Source organism: Nomia melanderi, chromosome 4 (assembly GCF_051020985.1).
Source record: "Nomia melanderi isolate GNS246 chromosome 4, iyNomMela1, whole genome shotgun sequence".
Taxonomy (NCBI): Eukaryota; Metazoa; Arthropoda; class Insecta; order Hymenoptera; family Halictidae; genus Nomia; species Nomia melanderi.
The window spans coordinates 17,934,055-17,952,083 of record NC_135002.1 but is presented as its reverse complement, the minus strand read 5'-3'; the positions used below and the strand labels follow the sequence as shown (position 1 = coordinate 17,952,083).

General features: G+C 34.6%; 2 protein-coding genes across 10 annotated transcripts in view; one reads left to right on the top strand and one right to left on the bottom strand.

Annotated features, from left to right (window-relative positions):
* Positions 1-18,029, top strand: part of LOC116425220 (Myosin heavy chain-like) — a 120,961-nt gene that overhangs the window by 20,233 nt on the left and 82,699 nt on the right. For all 9 annotated transcript variants that reach the window (XM_031972647.2, XM_076367269.1, XM_076367265.1 and 6 more), the window contains 3 exons: positions 8,905-9,630; positions 13,910-14,380; positions 16,278-16,412. In XM_031972647.2, coding sequence (XP_031828507.2) covers positions 8,905-9,630; positions 13,910-14,380; positions 16,278-16,412 — 1,332 coding nt within the window. The remainder of the gene's footprint in view (positions 1-8,904; positions 9,631-13,909; positions 14,381-16,277; positions 16,413-18,029) is intronic.
* LOC143174447 (uncharacterized) lies at positions 11,839-13,389 on the bottom strand. Its single transcript, XM_076366885.1, has 4 exons — positions 13,334-13,389; positions 12,453-12,557; positions 12,119-12,232; positions 11,839-11,998 (listed from the first exon to the last, which is right to left on the bottom strand). Exons 1-4 carry the CDS (start codon positions 13,387-13,389, stop codon positions 11,839-11,841), a joined length of 435 nt encoding a protein of 144 aa, XP_076223000.1.

Genomic DNA, 18,029 nt, shown 5'->3' with positions numbered 1-18,029 from the left:
AATTAAGTTTAAATAACGTCTTATTTCTTGTTTGTTTCCTTTAATTCTTACCATTGCTATAAAACTGTTTCTAATCCCGGATGACTAGATATTTGTCATTTATTAAATGTGATGGGTATCTCTCGCATTTCCCAATATATCTCCAGCTTTGGCACGTCGTATCTAGTTACGATGGAAACGACCTAAGTTGATCTATTGCAACAAAGCTAACAACAGTTGCGCAATGACGAAAGAGCAGAGAGCAGAAATTTAAAAGATATTAGTCAAGACACAGGTATAGAATAAACCATAACGATTAACTGAGCAGTCGGCAATCCAATAAACTAATTTTAAGTAGCGACCTATGTATTCGGTCTCCCTCTCAGAGCCTTTCGTAATATAACTGGTTGGTGTCAAATCACCGACAAATAGTGCAGCGACAGTCATTACACCGACAACTATTTGGCTGATGATATTTATTCATCGACTACATGCACGGCTCAAATTACCGACAATGTTTTCATCGGCACCGAATTCTGTTCACGTCACGTATTCACTAACATTAATGCCACGATTTCATTCATAAAAGCATTGGCACATGATACATTATCATAATTTTTTTTATAGTTACTTTTTGTGTAGTTTATATAGTTCGTTATTATAGCTTATTGGTAAATATATTTGACATACTTTAGTCAATATATTATATATCGTGTGTATGCGTTACTTGTTTACTTATCTTTGTCGTTTACGAAGTATGTTTACGAAGAAACGAAGAGACCACGATGTTCACGAATAATACTGTAACGTACTGGATGGCCTTCTTTTATTGCAATTAAAATACGTTCTTTATCTTTAAGAAACGTCCTCAGTTGTTTTTGTCAAATTAATTTTTTAGTTAATCTCAAAACGTTGTATTCAACTATCAAAAAGTTCTATAATATATAAAAATGAAATATTTAAACAGACAATGTCACTAAAAATATTATCGGTGATTTGAAATTGACAGTGAACGGGTATGATGGTGGGCTTGATTCTGAGTATAATCTATTCTACGTGCTGATAGAAACATGTTATTAACCCTTTTCACTCCGAATTTCTTTTGCATTTTTTCCTGGATAACTCTCTATTATTATGATATTTTATTTGAAATACGAACGATTCTTCTTACTAATAATATTGAAAATAACACAATAATATAGTCTATTTTAAAAATATCTTGACAAAGAAGCACACCTGTGAATAAAACTGATGTCGAGTCACGCTTGACATAGAAGCGCAAAGGGTTAACGAGTTACAACTCATAAGTCACAAGACACGGGGACAAGAGGGGTATGCCACCGTGTGTTTCGTTTACGGTATTAATTACCGTGTAATTGTGTTGACGACTAGTTCATTACCAGCTAAGATTCATGTGAAAATTAGATCCGATTGGTATTCGTTTCCAGTGACGTTTTTCTATGTATGTACGTTAGTATTTACTCCTCGACTAACAGTGAGTGACTTCATCCAACAGATTTTACCTAATTCCGAATTTATCTGAAGCCAAAAGCGTTTCATCTTCTCGTAACAGATTGGTTTACCTGAAACTTCGGGTACAGTGACTCAGACCTATGTTCGCGCGCTCGTTACGCGCGATTTCATTCGCCCTGATTCGAGTTGTCATACCTGTCTAGAATTATTTCTTGTATAATTTTAATTATCCTTTTAATGCCGTACATCCTGTTTTATATCTTCAAAAATGAACATTGACCATATAGAACATAAAAGTCAGCGATAAAATATATTTGCGTCAGAGAATAAAATATCGATAATAAACATCATCTACAAAAAACAGTAATATCGAGCAACTTGATCGTGTGATCACTTGTATATTTTATATACTGACACAGCTAAAGTCACTATATATTACTGTTTGTTCGTAAGCTTTACATTTTTTATTGGAAGTTTTAAAATATACAGTTCCATTTTATAAAACGGTGTTAGAAACTTTGGTGTGCTACTGTGCGCTATAGTGTTTACTAATTCCTTCATTTTGTTAAATATTTAGTGTTAGGGGTGTAAGTTGTAGTGTTTGATTGGACCTAAAATATTGAAATATGTAAACGTAAGTCAGGGGTAACCGTCCATAGTGGAGCTCGTGAAATGGTGCTGGGAGTTTCGACAAAATGTGGCGAGAAAGCAATCAGAAATAAGTTATTTCATCCTGTGCACAAACCAAATGTCTGAACGGTAAATTATATTGGGATATCGAAACGGACTATTATGAAAATAGATAAGAAAGTTCTCCTTCTACGGGAATCTTGTCGTCGCCAGGAAAGAAACCACCAAAAGTTATAAGTAACATACTTCACTGCTCCGAAAAGTATAAAGAAATAATTAAAAGTGTAATCCATGCATTTTATGTAGATAAGTAGATTGTGCCGTTGAGCAATAATTATTTGGTATTTTTAGTGTTAACCCTAGATAACTAAACTTAAATCAATGTCACTCTGTAACTAAACATTCGACTCATAGACCACAAATTAAACATTACATATATTATTGGTAGTGAATTAAAAAGTAGAAAAGCGTTAAAAAGTAACGTTTGCAGTCGTGGGATACGTTAAAGGTGTACTCCTGAAGTCAAATTCAGATAAGTGGCAAAGGTGGATAAACTATTTAGACGAATGTTTAGTTATCTGGGGTTAACACGTTGAACGTCGCACAATTTCCTAGAGCAAAATACACAAAATGGAAAAGATATAATATTAACTAATTTGATTGAATCGCGCTATTATTATTGCACGCTTATCTTGCTCAATGTCACCGCATTAGGTAGCATTATTTGTAATATACAAATATTTTCAAATAATTATTGTCTAATTGAATGAACTATAGTAATTCGATTTGGTTGGGGGTTACCGGTGACCTCCATGACATTCAACGTGTTAAAGAGTGGTTTTTCTACGGGAAATCTATTCTGTCGCTAATGGCAATTAGCAAAATGTTACTTTGTTTAGGAAGCAACAAGAAGTATCCAATTGCATGTGTTTATTGCGAGAAGCGTGTCTGTAATAATCACTCGGTACATAACCAGACAGTTGTTTGTAATAACTGCATTACGGATAGATAATAAATGTTTTTTTTACGTATAGGATTGGTGTTATTCTTTTGTGCAATTGAAGTATAATCGAAACCAATTCATTAGTAGTAGTATATGTTTCCTGGCTTGTACGATCGTCACGGTGTTCGTAATTACAATGTAACGTCAGAAGCTCGAGCGCTCGAACGTGAATACAGTAACTCACAAAATTATGAGAAACATGTTTCCAACGAAACAGTACGGAGAGTATTACGAAGCAAGGGATACCACAATCATCGCCAATCGTCGCGTCAATCATTTTTCCCCATGTTTAACACTTTCCCGGCCGCACATTTATCGCATCGCCGTTAGGTTGGCGCCAGCGAGTATCACGCAAGTTCTACTGCATTTTAAAGGATATTTTATAACTTTATAATAGGTCTAAACTTTCGAGATTCGAAGATAGCGAAAGACAGTTTCAAACTCACAGAAGAAGCATCCGCTTAAAAGATTTTAACAATGGACGATCTGGTAAATTGGGAAGGGAGAACAGTGGAAGCAATTGTTTCTCGAAAAACAGCATCAATATGTATTTCTATACAGAAAATTTCTATCAGAATGATAAAATAGCATCATCGCTGGCGAAAAGAAGTCGAATGTACGTGACAGCGGCCGGTAAAGTGTTAAATCTAAATTCAACCGAGTGGTTCGTGGCCGTTCGTCTGCATTACGCTCAGCTTCAGCTAGATGTCCATTTTAGAATAAAACTATTTTGAGTTGCTCTTGAGACTATTTCTCACAAGTGGGTAGTGCCTTTAGAGCGATTACGAGTTTTCAGTGCTCTCGGATAAGTCACCCTCGACGCAGTATGCATTTGCGGAAAAGCTCTTGAGAACAACTCACGCTGGGTTTACTATCAAATGGACACTTAACCGAACACATTTGCTACCACCGTCATAGCATGGTACGATTCTAGCACTACAAACCCATCAACAGTGTTTCAACGTTATTCGCGGAAGGACGCAGACGAATTACTACTACACACTCCCAACTACAGGAAAAATCGATGTCATCTTCGACATATTCAATGCCACTGTGGTGTAGTATAATATTACATTTTTTGTGACAATCTTTACCACTATTGTCAACATAATCCTCTGAGTGAGGTGGTAATTTATTTAAACAGATTAAGAAGTAATGATACATATTATGTCTTTAATATTTTCTTGACAGCAAGGAACATGAGATTGATGTTGATTTTCATGAGGTTGATGTCAGGAGATTGCGGAGGGAAGAAACTTACTTCAAATGAGTGTTAAACACGTACACGATACAGGGGAAATCGCTCTTGATGTTGCGTTAAAATAAGCAAAATTTTCTTGTGTTATACTGGATTTACATTACTACAATACATCTTCTTTTGACTAAATAGTATCATTTACAATCTTGAAATGGTCGAAAATCGTTTTACAAATATATTAGTCACAGAAACATAAAACATATAATACTTTTTAAATTATGTAATACAATTCGCTTTCATCGCATATGATGGGTAATGATTTTCCCTGCTAATGCGTATAATACTAGCATTATTCGGAAGATACATATTATTCCGCTTTGTGACTCGAACGAATTAAACAGCAAGGAAGAAGAAAGGGAAAGAGAAAGAATGAATTAAAAGAAAATAAGGATAGGTAATGGTGATTCTACGATATCAATCTACTACAACGGTACCTGCGCACAATTCGCACTGCACCTTATTCTGACCGCAGAATAGAAGCACATTACACGTAAAGTGATCTCAAGGTTTTATTGAATTCAAAATATCTTTTCTAAGAAAACGGTTAAATTCTGACCGATACTTCCTTTGGAATTTTTTCTTTTTTTGATAACGAGTAGTATGCGGTACAATTAAAAAAAATGGTGAACCTGCCGATGCATCCGCCCTCACCGATCTTGATGATTTTTAACCCTTTGCACTCGGAAGTTTCTCATTAGAAATATTTAAAATTTTTTAACGAAACAAAGACGATATTCTTTGAAACTAACTCGAAGGGAAATCACAAGTATATTGAGGAGCAAAGCTATTTTATTCCAATATTTCACGTATCGAAGCATTATACAAAGTTCAGCATTAAATATTAGCCCTTTGCACTCGGCAGTTTTTCACTAGAAATATTTGAACATTTTCTGATGAGATAAAGACGATATTTTGTGAAATTAACTCGAAGAGAAATTACACGTACATCGAGGAACAAAGCTATTTTATTTCAATATTTCCCAAATTATAGTTATAGTTTTACTGTAGGAAATCAAGTGGTGACTAAGAGTCACCTCCCGAGTGCAAAGTTAAATACGTTGTGGGGGCATGCTTTCGAACAACTTTTTCTTTTATATGTTGCTTACGGTAGGCTTTAATTTCCGAGATAATCCTGACAAATTTTTGCTAATACAACAAAGACTTTTCATAATTAAACAAATTTCCTTATTTAATCATTTAATTGCACCTCTAAAAGGTTATTTACACTCAGTTTTGTATACATGAGCACTTCCGCAAGAGAGCTGCAAGTATAACGCAAAATATCCTCACCCTCGCAAAATTCTTAACTTTCCCTGGGAACGTCGACAGGTAAAGCATCCTTAATCTTAACCATTTTCACTCGGGAGGTGAATCTCAGTTATAACTTGATTTGATATAATGGAATTATAAGCTTTGTATGGATATGTGAAATATTGGAATAAAACAGCTTTGTTTCTTGATATTTGTAAGTTTCCTTATTGGTTGGTTTCAAGGAACGTCGCCTATATCTTATCGGAAAATGTTTAATATTTCTATTGAAAAATTTTCGATTGCAAAGGATTAAATTCCGCGCCTCGTCGTAATTTTAACATCTATAGGCTATTTTTTCTAATATAAAATTAAATCTGTTTTATGAGACAGAGAATATAGGAGATTTTTGGCAATTATACAGTAAATACCCCTCCCCCCAAAACTAGCCCCACTCACACCGATATCTGTTACTCCATTGAAATTCATTTCTATGAAACGTTTGAAATTACCGTGATCGAGTGAAACTGTTGGAATTTTAGCATAAAAGAGGTCCACGTGTAATCCGAGAAGCTCGAGGGACCGAAGCAGCGAACATATTGCCATGCTTGACACCCTCACCGACGTGCTCATGTATACAGAATTCAGTGTAGTGATAACAAAAAGTTTTTCGCGATTATCTCGGAAACTAAAGCCGTCCATAAGCAACATATAAAGGCAAAAGTTGTTCTAAATCATACTCCCAACAACGTATTTAAAAATCATCAAGATCGATAAATTCGGATTTATCGGCAAGCTGACCAAAAAGATTATTTGGAAATTCGAGGTCAAGCTCAATTTTGCTGCAACTTATTTGGACAAATCTCGAATGATCTAAAGGTACAGAATCGCCTGTAGAAGGCATGACACATAACTATGTTATACCGTAAATAGTTGCATGCTATTTTCGAGTTTTACTGCACCTAGAACAAACGCGTCCAAACACCATCTCGAATAAATAACATACCAAACCGCGTTTGAATCGTGAAGTTGCGAAACCGGGCGTCCGCACTGCTAGATCTGTGCCGGTCATCTACCTGTACGGAGTACGACGTCATGCCGCCAAATATGATCATGTTCTTTCGTAATACTATATAAATGTGATTCTTGCGCAACTCTGTACAATTTACGCGTGTTTATAAATATTGTAGAGATTCAGGAATGCAAGGTGTGCGTGTATTCGTTAACAAATAAGCAATCATTCGCGAAGCTTGGCGTATCGACTGAGAAACGTTTCTCCTCGTGACCATCCCATTCTGATTAAAGACGCCGTTAATAAGTAATAAAGATAAACTACTCATGACAGACACGTTACAATTCAACAAATAACATTTCGGCGATTTAATGAAACCACTTTATTTTAATTTCCGAACATACTTTTTTTTCCACAAGTGTGAAAAGAACATCTTCTTACTTCGTTCTCTCGTTACTTTAGCGATAACGATAGTAAATTCCGGTTCATTTAAATAATTTATTCCACGTTCTTAGCCGCTGCTTTTTCGTTCGATTGACGACATTATACATACTAACAGAATGAGTCACACGGGTATTGAAAATACCTATGTCACTTACATGCGGATGTTGCGTCAAACCGAAAGCATCGGGCGCGAACGTAGAGCGTAGGTATTTACATATGTAGAAAATCTCACTTCCGGTCTATCGTTTCGAATGATTTGAATGTCTCATTACTTCACGTTTCAACGCGCTAGAACTCGCGCACACAAACGATCGAATACGTTCGAATTCGTTGTTCGAATCTATCGCTAGTTCACTTAATTAAACGATGATTATTTGAACATATTTCTATATTATAAATAATACTATCTACGGCGGTGACGTTCAGCTAGATGGACTTGCAGTTATAGTAATGCAATTCAATCGAATGATTTAATATTTGACTTTTTCCATTTTGTGGATACTTGCTCTATGAATTCGTGCAACATCCAACGCGTTAATTGTCTTTGCTTTGGTCGAGCTGTTTCCTGTCATTTCTCGCATGTCTCATGACACAGACGGAAAGAAACGCGTGACTGAACAACCATTTTGCGCAAAGGTATAGCAATTTCTTGTTTTTGCCGGAAATTTTTTCTTGAAAATTCCTGGTTAATCGTCAATGACGGATTTGATGTTAAAATGGTAATAGCGTTTAATATCTGAGGAAATTGAATCACGAAAATATGTTGGGCAATATGTTTCTTATTCTACCTTGACGACGTCGCTACGATTGTGCCTGCTTCTTTTGTAATATATGAAAGTTACTGTCAATCTAAATTATGTTTACCACAAGAATATAGTAAATAATCATTCTTGTTTAGAATAATTGTGTGTAGTTTTTAACTCGTTTTATGGTGTATTTCGGTGTTTCTACTGCTTCACTATGAAATTTACCGAGATTCTAATGGAACATACTACGCTGGCCCTAATCACTTGATAGGCTTCCTCGGACAACGGCATTTTACAGCGAAAATAGGTCGTTACTTGTCGCTACCTTTTCCTGTAAGTCTATAAGCTTTGGAATTTGTAATTAGCTGAGATAATTGCAGAAACTTTGCAACAGCTGAAAATGACTTTGAATTAGAGAAAGGAAGGCATAAAAGTAACGATTTTTTCTTGAGAATTACATAGAAAAAAGTTTCTTTGTTTCACGAAACAATATCAGTGAAAAAACGACTTTGAAAAAACAATATATATACAGGGTATTCGAAAAACGTTACATCAGGTAACATCAATGTCAGCGGTACATTAATTTTGGATGCTCGTATCTTATATTTATGCGAAAATAAATTTGCAACGTTGTGGAAACGCCTGAACATCAAAATACAGAAATATGTAATAGAAAATACAAAGTTCCAATGAACAGTGTTAAATGACGCAAGTGCGCAGGAAGCTCGTCTGCCTATTATATTTTTGAATTTATTAAATGAAAAAGCCTTTTGTACTATTAGTGATCTACTTCCTTTTAACCTATTATAACTTGATAAATCTCTCGCTCTACGTACAATAAAATAAAAAAATGAAGTGTATACTGGTAAAACGTAGGACGGCTGTACCTAGGGTATATTTTAATAAAAAAACAAAGCGAAGCAAAGAAGAATTACGTGTTTATCTGAAAAAGTCAAGAATTCATCGTTGAGATGATGTATATACTCGTCAAATGCAGTTAACTGGTTAATTTACATCTCGAACGGAACAAAATTCATAATCTCTTTTGCTTATTAAAAATCAATATATCGCTATACGCGAAGTAACGAAGTACTATTTCTTCTGATTACAGGTTCGAAGGTCATTGAAAATACCTGGTCGCCGGAAGGAAAAAGAAAAGTTACCGAGTGGTATCACTGCAGACTATAGTGCTTCGTTTTTCGCTTATTTAGATCGGGATATCTTAGAAAATTCACAGAACTCGTCGAATTCGGGACAAGGCACGCGTACGAATAATAATTCGACGAATAGGGCGGCGGATGGTTTGATACAGAGTGATTCGTCGGAAACTTCGCTGACTTCTTTGACCATCACTACGACATCGTCAGTGACGTTGACGAATGCTACCAGTCATTTGGGAAAGAATTTACCACCGTTACCACCGAAACCTCCTAAGCGGGGAATTCTGAAGGGGCCACGTCTAGGCATCCCTGGCACGCAGAACGCCCACGCCGAGGAGAACCCGTTGTCAAATGGCGACGAGACAAGTTATCAAGAGCCTAACAATTTATTAGCAAGAAATACCCTTCAAAACGAAGTCATCGCCTATCAAAACGTACCGACGCATTTACACGGGTTGGGATCCGCTTTAAATAAAGACGAGATTTGCAGTGAAGAAGAGACGCTGACTTGTCAGAGTTCGTGGCAGATTTCACCTCAACGATCCGTTCAACATAATCAGCAGCAGGTGCATCAGCAACAAGTGCAACAGCAGCAGCAGCAGCAGCAACAGCAACAACAATATCACCACCATTATCATCATTCTCATCATCACCAGAGCGATACGAAATTGTTACAGGTTAGTCTATTCTTCATTTATCAATCAATTGTTTATATTCGATGATTGAAGCTTGAAGCTGAGGTTTTCTTTTATAATTTTATGTATTACAAGTTTATTCATTTATTAGAGTCATGTTAGTTTTGTAATCTTTTTTAGTTCCTTCCATGATCATGAAGTTGTAATTCCCACGAGACGATGTAGGATTTCCTCATTCATTTTATGGTCTGTCTTATTAATCGAACGTACATATGTACAATGATAGTCGGTTACTTAAAATCACTGTACAACATGAGGAACATTTACGATAGATGTCTTCTGAAGATTACCTTTTATACACTAAACTTGAAAGTAACGCGTACCGGGTATTGTATAACAATATTTACTGTCAGGAGAATTTTGAGTATGTTATATGACATTACTTATTTTTTCATTGCAAAGGTAAATTGTATTAGAAATCGTTATTAATGATTCAGTGTCACAGTTCCTACGTTACAGTATTATTTAGTTACACCCTTACGTTACTATATAAATATTTTTGAAGCTGTAATTGATCAATGAATGTGTTAATCAGGGAGATTTACTATGAAATTAGCTTCATACTTATTCTAGTACTAAACCCACGACGTACCTGACCTTTTGAATATAGGCTGATAATTTCTCCGATGAAGAGTAATTTGCACTGAAAGATCATGAATCTTTGCGATTACCTTACACTTTGATTATGCAAGCCAAGTATGGCAATGGCGTAACACATTCGTATAATATGAACTTATTATCGTGGCAGATTGAGTTCGATTCTCATAGGACTCATTCTCTGTTTAGTTTCTTTTTTCTTCCTTTTTAACATGTTAAGCGCCACGAAAATCTTAAATGTTTCCCCGTAGAGTTTTTCTTTTATAGCAAAGAAAAGCAGGAACAATTATTAATAATTTGGCATTACAATGTTTGCATTACACTATTATCAACTTAGTTACGTTATTAAACATTTTCATTTCACATCGATTGTCTTATATGTTACGATTGTTTTCTAGTCATTCAGAAGCGTCAATCATCAGTGACTGACTTCTATTAATCCTTAGCACTCGTATGTCATACTGGAGATGACAACACGAATTTGTTATAAAACGTTGGAAATTGTTTGAAAAAGTCTCACACTTAAAAGATTATAAAAATTAAATCTTATAATAATAATACATGAAATAAATATAAAACGTTGAATTCTACCGTTGTAAATTACTTTCATTTATTTCTCTAAAAATAAATACAAGTTTGCAACCAGCAACATTGAAAATAAATCGAGTGCAAAGGGTTAAGTATGGCAAAACAGATTTCTAAAAAATTTCGAAGCGATTGAAAACTACATATTGAAAACTACGTTACAAAATTATAGATAAATCAGAGTTAGAAAAATGTTAGTTAAAATTTTTGCACTTATTTATTGCAGCGATCAATTGTCAACTTCAATTTACAACGAAACGCTTAGATATAGAAATAAATTATCGTTGGCAAAGTGTGTTTTTGTTATGCAGCAGTATCGTCTTCTTTTGAAATCAATTTTAATACGTTTAGTAGGGGAAAGTTTCTTTCAAAAATTATCATTTTTCATTAAACATAAATTCACAAACTATTTCATTAAATAATAAATGAAATACATTTCCGCAATAATAATTTTCATTATTTTTACAAAACAACAATATTCGTTGTTATTGGATACATTGATCTTGCTAAGCTATTGTCCCAACATTACTTATCAAGTAATCCGAAAATCTGTTCCTTATACAATTTATACTTAAACCTACTTGTCTTGATGGTGACAAATGTTCGTTTTCAGAAGATCCATTTACTGTCAGTGTATCTTCAAAATTCTTACCATCCCTCATCTGAACAAAATTATGTAATATGCAACAGCATTTTGTAATCTCTGTTGGAGTTGATGCGTAAAAGTGTAATCGACAGGATGCGTATTTTAGAACAACGATATATTTGGAATACAGAGAATCTCGAGTACATACTTCCGTGTTACACGCGGGACGGCAGCGAGCTAAACGGTAAAACAGAAGGGACTCAAAAGGGCAAGAAGAGTCCACATTTTCGGTGCGGTACATTCTTGTATTAACGTTAGGTGTTACTACACAATATAGGCGCGAAATACAAAATCTTTCCTCAACAATCTCTATAGCAACTGGTAATTTCACGTTTAATGCTTTGTGGGATTTTCTCTATTTATTAGATAAAATTCCAACTGTAAGTACATTCGATAGAACGTGCTCGAGTCAGTCTATAGTTAAAAATACGTTTCTTGTACCGCAATGTGTTTCCACCATACGGTCTTATTAATTGCGATGAAAGGGGAACGGCCTCGTCGTCTACACACACAAACGGCATTCTTGGGGAATTTGTTACCGGCGAGGGTTTGTTTTTTTTTAGAATTTTTAAATGATTATTTGTCATTTCTTTATAAAAGTTACTATTCCCAAAAACATAACTATCAAACCCTTTTCGCTATGCTTCTATGCCTACATACGTAAATGTATCATTTGAGTCAACTACTGTTAACAAAATAATGGACAAATATTTCTTGTAATTATAATATAATGAATCAGTGTTTTCGGATTTAACACTAGAACTACAGAGCACTTGAATTGATTTTTAAACATTTTTGTATAAGAACTGTAGAAGTCCGTTGATTAAGATATCAATTGAGTTATATTTTAATCTGTATACTAATAAATCATCTATTTTAATTATTCCGCGAAGGAGTATTTGCATGCTTTCAATAATTGTGACAGAAGAAATGAGGAATAGGTAATTTGACCCATCTGATAGTTCTAGTGTTAACTATCCTGACATGCTTACCGTCTATAGTACCAAGGTAGTTTGGAAAATCGGACTTTTTTCGAAACTGTTCGATATTTCTAATCACTTTTCTTCGGTCAATATAATATCTAATATAATATCAGTTTTGAAGAACCGAAACCGATATACTGAATAACAGTTGTGACTTATTTCGGTTCTTCATAACTGTTTCAAGAATCGAAACCGATGTCATAATTGTTTTCAGACCCCGCTCTAAACATATCTTCAGAAAGATGTGCAATTTTCAATACTAAACTACAAGATTATTGTTTCCTAAATGTTCAGGTTAAAAATAATTATACGACTAATTGAACGTACAACAAATTTTTATCAAGTTTGATTCTCTACTATTCCAGCACGACAAAGCAGTAAAACTATATCGAAGTAAATAGCTATATTTACTACTTAGGAAATAAGTTTTTCCCGTTATTGAACAACCGTGCGATGCCCTGACTCCCAACCCAATAGAAATTGCTGTGTCGTAAAGCTGTCGAAGCAACTGGGCAGTGAACGGACCCGATGCGCGCCCTCCTCGGTTCAATATCGTTGTGGGTCACCCCGATGAACATTTTTCACCCTCCCAAAGAGCTATACGCTCGATAAAAGTCAACTTCCACTGTAACTGTCCACAGTTTCAATTTCCTTTTTTTTTTATCAACCATGTTAACCCTCACGTTGGCAACTAAAATGTCAGCATTTATCCAAATTTTGATACAATATGACATTATTTCTGAGTAAATTCTTTATTTTCAAAGCAAAATTCGATGTAAAAATATTTTAAAAAGGAGCTTCAAAGTAAATTTGTCATGAGAATAGAACAAAATTACTTAGGAGAAAGTTTCAAAATGGGTATAAACCTGGTTACCGACATAACAGTTGAGGCAGGGTAGATAATGGAACAAAATGCATTATCATAGCCATTTACGTGATGTGAAATCTACGTGAAATGCATTATTTGTATAGCGTATACGTTCACGTACACATCATTATTAGGTACGTTGACAAACGCAATAAATGAGGTTGAATAAAATGATAATAATATGTGTAAAATATGTTTACACTTCCTGTGTACTTCCTTTGTACCTGTGTTTCGTTTCGCACAGTCTCTATGAATTAAGATCACATTAACTCTTAGAGTGCCAACGTCGTTATGAGCGATACGAGCTGTGAGAATAATCTTTTTGCAAAATATTGTTTATTTCATTTCTGCAAATAAAATATCAAAAATGAAAATGTTTACTATACTTTGTAAACCGTCTATCACATTTATATAAATAGTAAAATTTTTATAGATATTTCTCGTAAGTTAAGCATTTTTCGGTAAAATTGCATGGCAATTTTCGAAAGAATTTTAGCAAATAGCAATGGCACTCAAAGGGTTAAGATTAAATCGTGATTAAAAAGTAATAAGTAAAGTTTGATTCTCTTATGTTGAACTTAGGTGGTAACCAGTGCTAGTCCGTCGGCGGATTCTTTAACAGATACGACGAATTCAAGTTTTGCCACACCACCTTTCAGTCTGTCGCCGGTCGGAGAGTCCCAAGGATTCTCAAGGTGGCGGTCGACGGCATCCTTTGAGGAACAAGGCGTTGAATTACAACTTCCTGAAATTATTTCATTGGAACTGCCTGAACCTCGGGAGTTAACGATTCACCGGCAACCGCCACCGCGGAACGATTTCGGATTTTCATTACGGCGCGCCGTTGTCGTGGAACGAGCCGCGGGAGGAGCTAGCACCCAAATGAGATCGGTGATTTTTGCTGAACCCGGGTCGCTGGTGCAACACAACAATGAAACTGGCTTGTTACCCGGTGATAGATTAATCGAGGTCAATGGAATCAACGTTGATGATAAGTCACGCGAAGAAATTATCGATCTCATCAAGCGGTCTGCCAACTGCGTTACCGTAAAGGTAAGTTTACGTTTCAACCAATATTATTCTTTACTTACAACGCTTGCTTTCATCTCTGTGCAATTAAAGGTTCCTTATTGAATATTCGTCTATTGATAATAAATAGTATACGTATTCCTTTAGTATAAATTAAAAGTAGGTACAATGTAGCTTCAAAAATTTACTGTGTTCGAGTCAAACATGACGGTGACAAGAAATAAGATTATAATAATTCTTTACTTATTATAACCTCGTTTTTGTTAATTTTACGCGTTTTCATTGGCATTCAGTATAGTGTGTACTTATCTCGAAAACTAACCGATAGATCAATTTAGAACTTTTACAAATATATATCACTCGAATGTAAACAATTTAAAGAATTTTTTATTTTTATTCTCCGTACAGTTGTTGCATATTCTACAATGCACCCCAATAACAATTAGATGATAGAAAGCAAATTAAAATAGAACATTTCTGTAGTTTATTTGCTTTAGACTCCAAAAAATCATCTTCGATCAACGGTTACCTCGGTTCATCGGAGATTTGTATATATTCGTGTAAAAAGTAAATAGCGAATATTGTTGTCGGTTGCATGTTTGCAGCAGTTTTGAATTGCTTTCTTTCATTTGAATTTCTTGTTTAGGAAGAAATGTTTAAGTCTAAAGACCATTTACTTATTTTTTCGGGATTCTTAATTTAACTGATTGTTTTACCTCTGAGATCTCGAGCATCTAATGATAACATGTCTTAGCATTGGAATAAGTTTCGTTTTATCGTGAAAAATAAATTTCTTTTATGGAATTTTAAAGGTTTTAGTGTTTTGTTATAAAAATCTTTTAACATTTTTATCAAGTGCACCCTAAAAATCGTTGATTCTTAAAAGATTAAAGATATGTTCTCATTTCCTTAGAAAAATCATTTCAATATTACCTATTTCTAAAGTGGCCCCACTAAGATCTATCCATTGAATTTTAGGAAAAATTCGGTTAACATTGACATTTACATAAACATAAACAAAATTGATTGTACATAATTCTTACAGTGATAATTACAAACTTTCATGGTAGACGCTCATAAAAATTTCGTTAATTTTACCAAACCCATGTCTTTTCGAATACATTTACATTTCGCGTTGATTCTTTGTTCATTCATTTGTTGTTTGATAAGAGGTAAAGCAACGTCTTGTTTCAAGTTTTATGGACCTGATAACCTTGAACTGAAGACAAAATGGTGGAAAAAGACGATATTTTCATCTGCTTTCGATATATTGTACGATTGTGAAATAGCCTGTGCATCTTTATGCCAAAAAAGTCTTCTTCGCATGTTTGTTGTTTCTGTAAATGCGCGAGTACTGATCCGATCGATCCGAATAGTTAATCGCGGAGCAACGTATTCGGCGTTTGCTCATAGTGAGCAATGTCAGTTTATCCGTTGCATCGCATCGGTGCATCGAATATAGCGGGTTCATGAGTCACGATTCGTAGTGAAACTATACTCGTACCAAGAGTCCCGTGTCAAAATAATTTCCTAACAAGTTGTTTGACCGATTTTCCATTCCATGCGAGCATTGCATGCGGTTCCCAACCCGTAAATTCTAATTTTAGTGAGACTCTGTACGATTGCGAAGAATGTTGGACTATACAAGAGACAATTATTCGGGGGCGAAGATTCACTCTGAGGAAGTGAAATCAGCCGTTAACTCGTAAGAAATGAAAATTATTAAAAATGTTTAAAAATCATAGAGATAAAATAATATTTGCGATATAAACTAAACTATCGATTTGAAAGTGCTGATTATCGAAGAGAATTTCGTTCTCAGAAGCGATGCAAACTATTCACTTTCATTTTCCTTCAAACAGGAACGTAAGGATTATTTGTTGACACTTCGAACAAACCTCTTTTGGTTTCATATTGACAGGTGCAGCCGGTTGCAGAACTGTCGGAATTATCAAGACGCGGAGATAGCGACGGACAACAGGTCGAGCTTGCTGCTGCGAACATTCGTAGCGGTACGCTTCGAAGGTCCGGTAGTTTGAGATTTCAAGATAGTATGGTAAGTATTTTTTATCTACCATTGTTACCAGAACCTCCTATACTTCGATTACCACATACATGTATGCTTATCGACGCGAAACGTTTCTGTTTGCTCTCTTTCACCTTATACCAGAAAAATTCAGAAATTTCATATTTTCATGATTCATAATAGGATAACGTAACTTAATATGGAATACCTGGTTTTAGAAGCTTGTCAAAACGAGAGATATGCATTGTTTCAATGAACCCTGTACTAGAACACAGTGAAATTAATCAACATTTATACACTGGTCGCTAACGATGTAAAAATTTAAATGCTTCGAAACCATGACAGAAAATGTAAATAAAGGCGAATACAGCGCATTGGAAATATGATTCTTAATATGGAATACTTACGAAATTTATAAAGAAAACTCACTTTTGCTATGAAAAATCAAATATTTATTGAATTAAAAAGGGTAAATAAACAAATCTTCCACTTGTTTGAACTTGTATTATGTTAATTTTTTCTTCTTCTATACGTTGGATACACGAATATCGGAACCAGCACATTCTTCATGAACACGATGCATCGGACACATTTTCTCCATTGTCATCACTTTCATAATTGCCACCGTAAAATAAAAATACAATATAACGTTATGTAACATTAATAAAGAATATGCACCAAATATAAAAAGAAAATAATAACAATTTTAAGAGAAAAATTGAAGCGAGTAATGGAAAACAAACATGTTTAATGGTAAGTCATGAAACTTAATATGTCTTAGTTCAGTTTATCTGTACTAAGAAATTTAACTATTTAACTTATCTGTCAAAAAGTTTTACGCACTACCAAACACAGTAACGCTTTACATTTAACGAGAAGTTTTCAATTAATGTCCGACTTATAGACATGATTGTTTTCCATTCCTAATGATGTGTTTCCCATGGTACTTAACTGATACATTAAGCTATTTATTTTCCGAAATATAACGGTGTTCCATATTCGGTGCCGTTATCCTACTGTGTTCAGTGCAAGGTCGATATGCACACGTATGTAAGAATAGTCACGTATCGAGTAGAAGATACGTACATATTCTTGAATGACGATGCATATGCATTTATGTATATCGAGCAACCTACGAGTGTGCGTTTGTGCGTCGACCACTTTACATCTTCATAGATAGTGAATGTTTAACCATTTTCAACTGTACAACTAAGTGAACGAAAATTGAACAGATCTTCATCGTTGGGATTGAATGCTCATGCACTCGCTGTGCTAATGTAAAATACGTTCGTTGTTTAGGTATATTAATATAATTAATATAAATATAAATATTAATAGAAATTATAATTAATATAATTTGTATCATTTAAGTATAATAAAATGTAACAGTTACTAGAATTTTATTTGGAAATCGTTTGCAGTGGACCGCATTAGATTATCAACATTCTATTCGGGGACAAGGTATTTCCCATCTTGATTAGACACTAAAAAATATAGGTGAATGTTACCCACGCTTTGCCACTTTTAATTAATAACGTAAACTGTTTCTCTAGTATGAATTGTAAATTATAATATTTATAATGAACATATGTGAAACCATAGGGCATCTTAACACATATTAACAATAGCTTAAAATTACATTTGAGA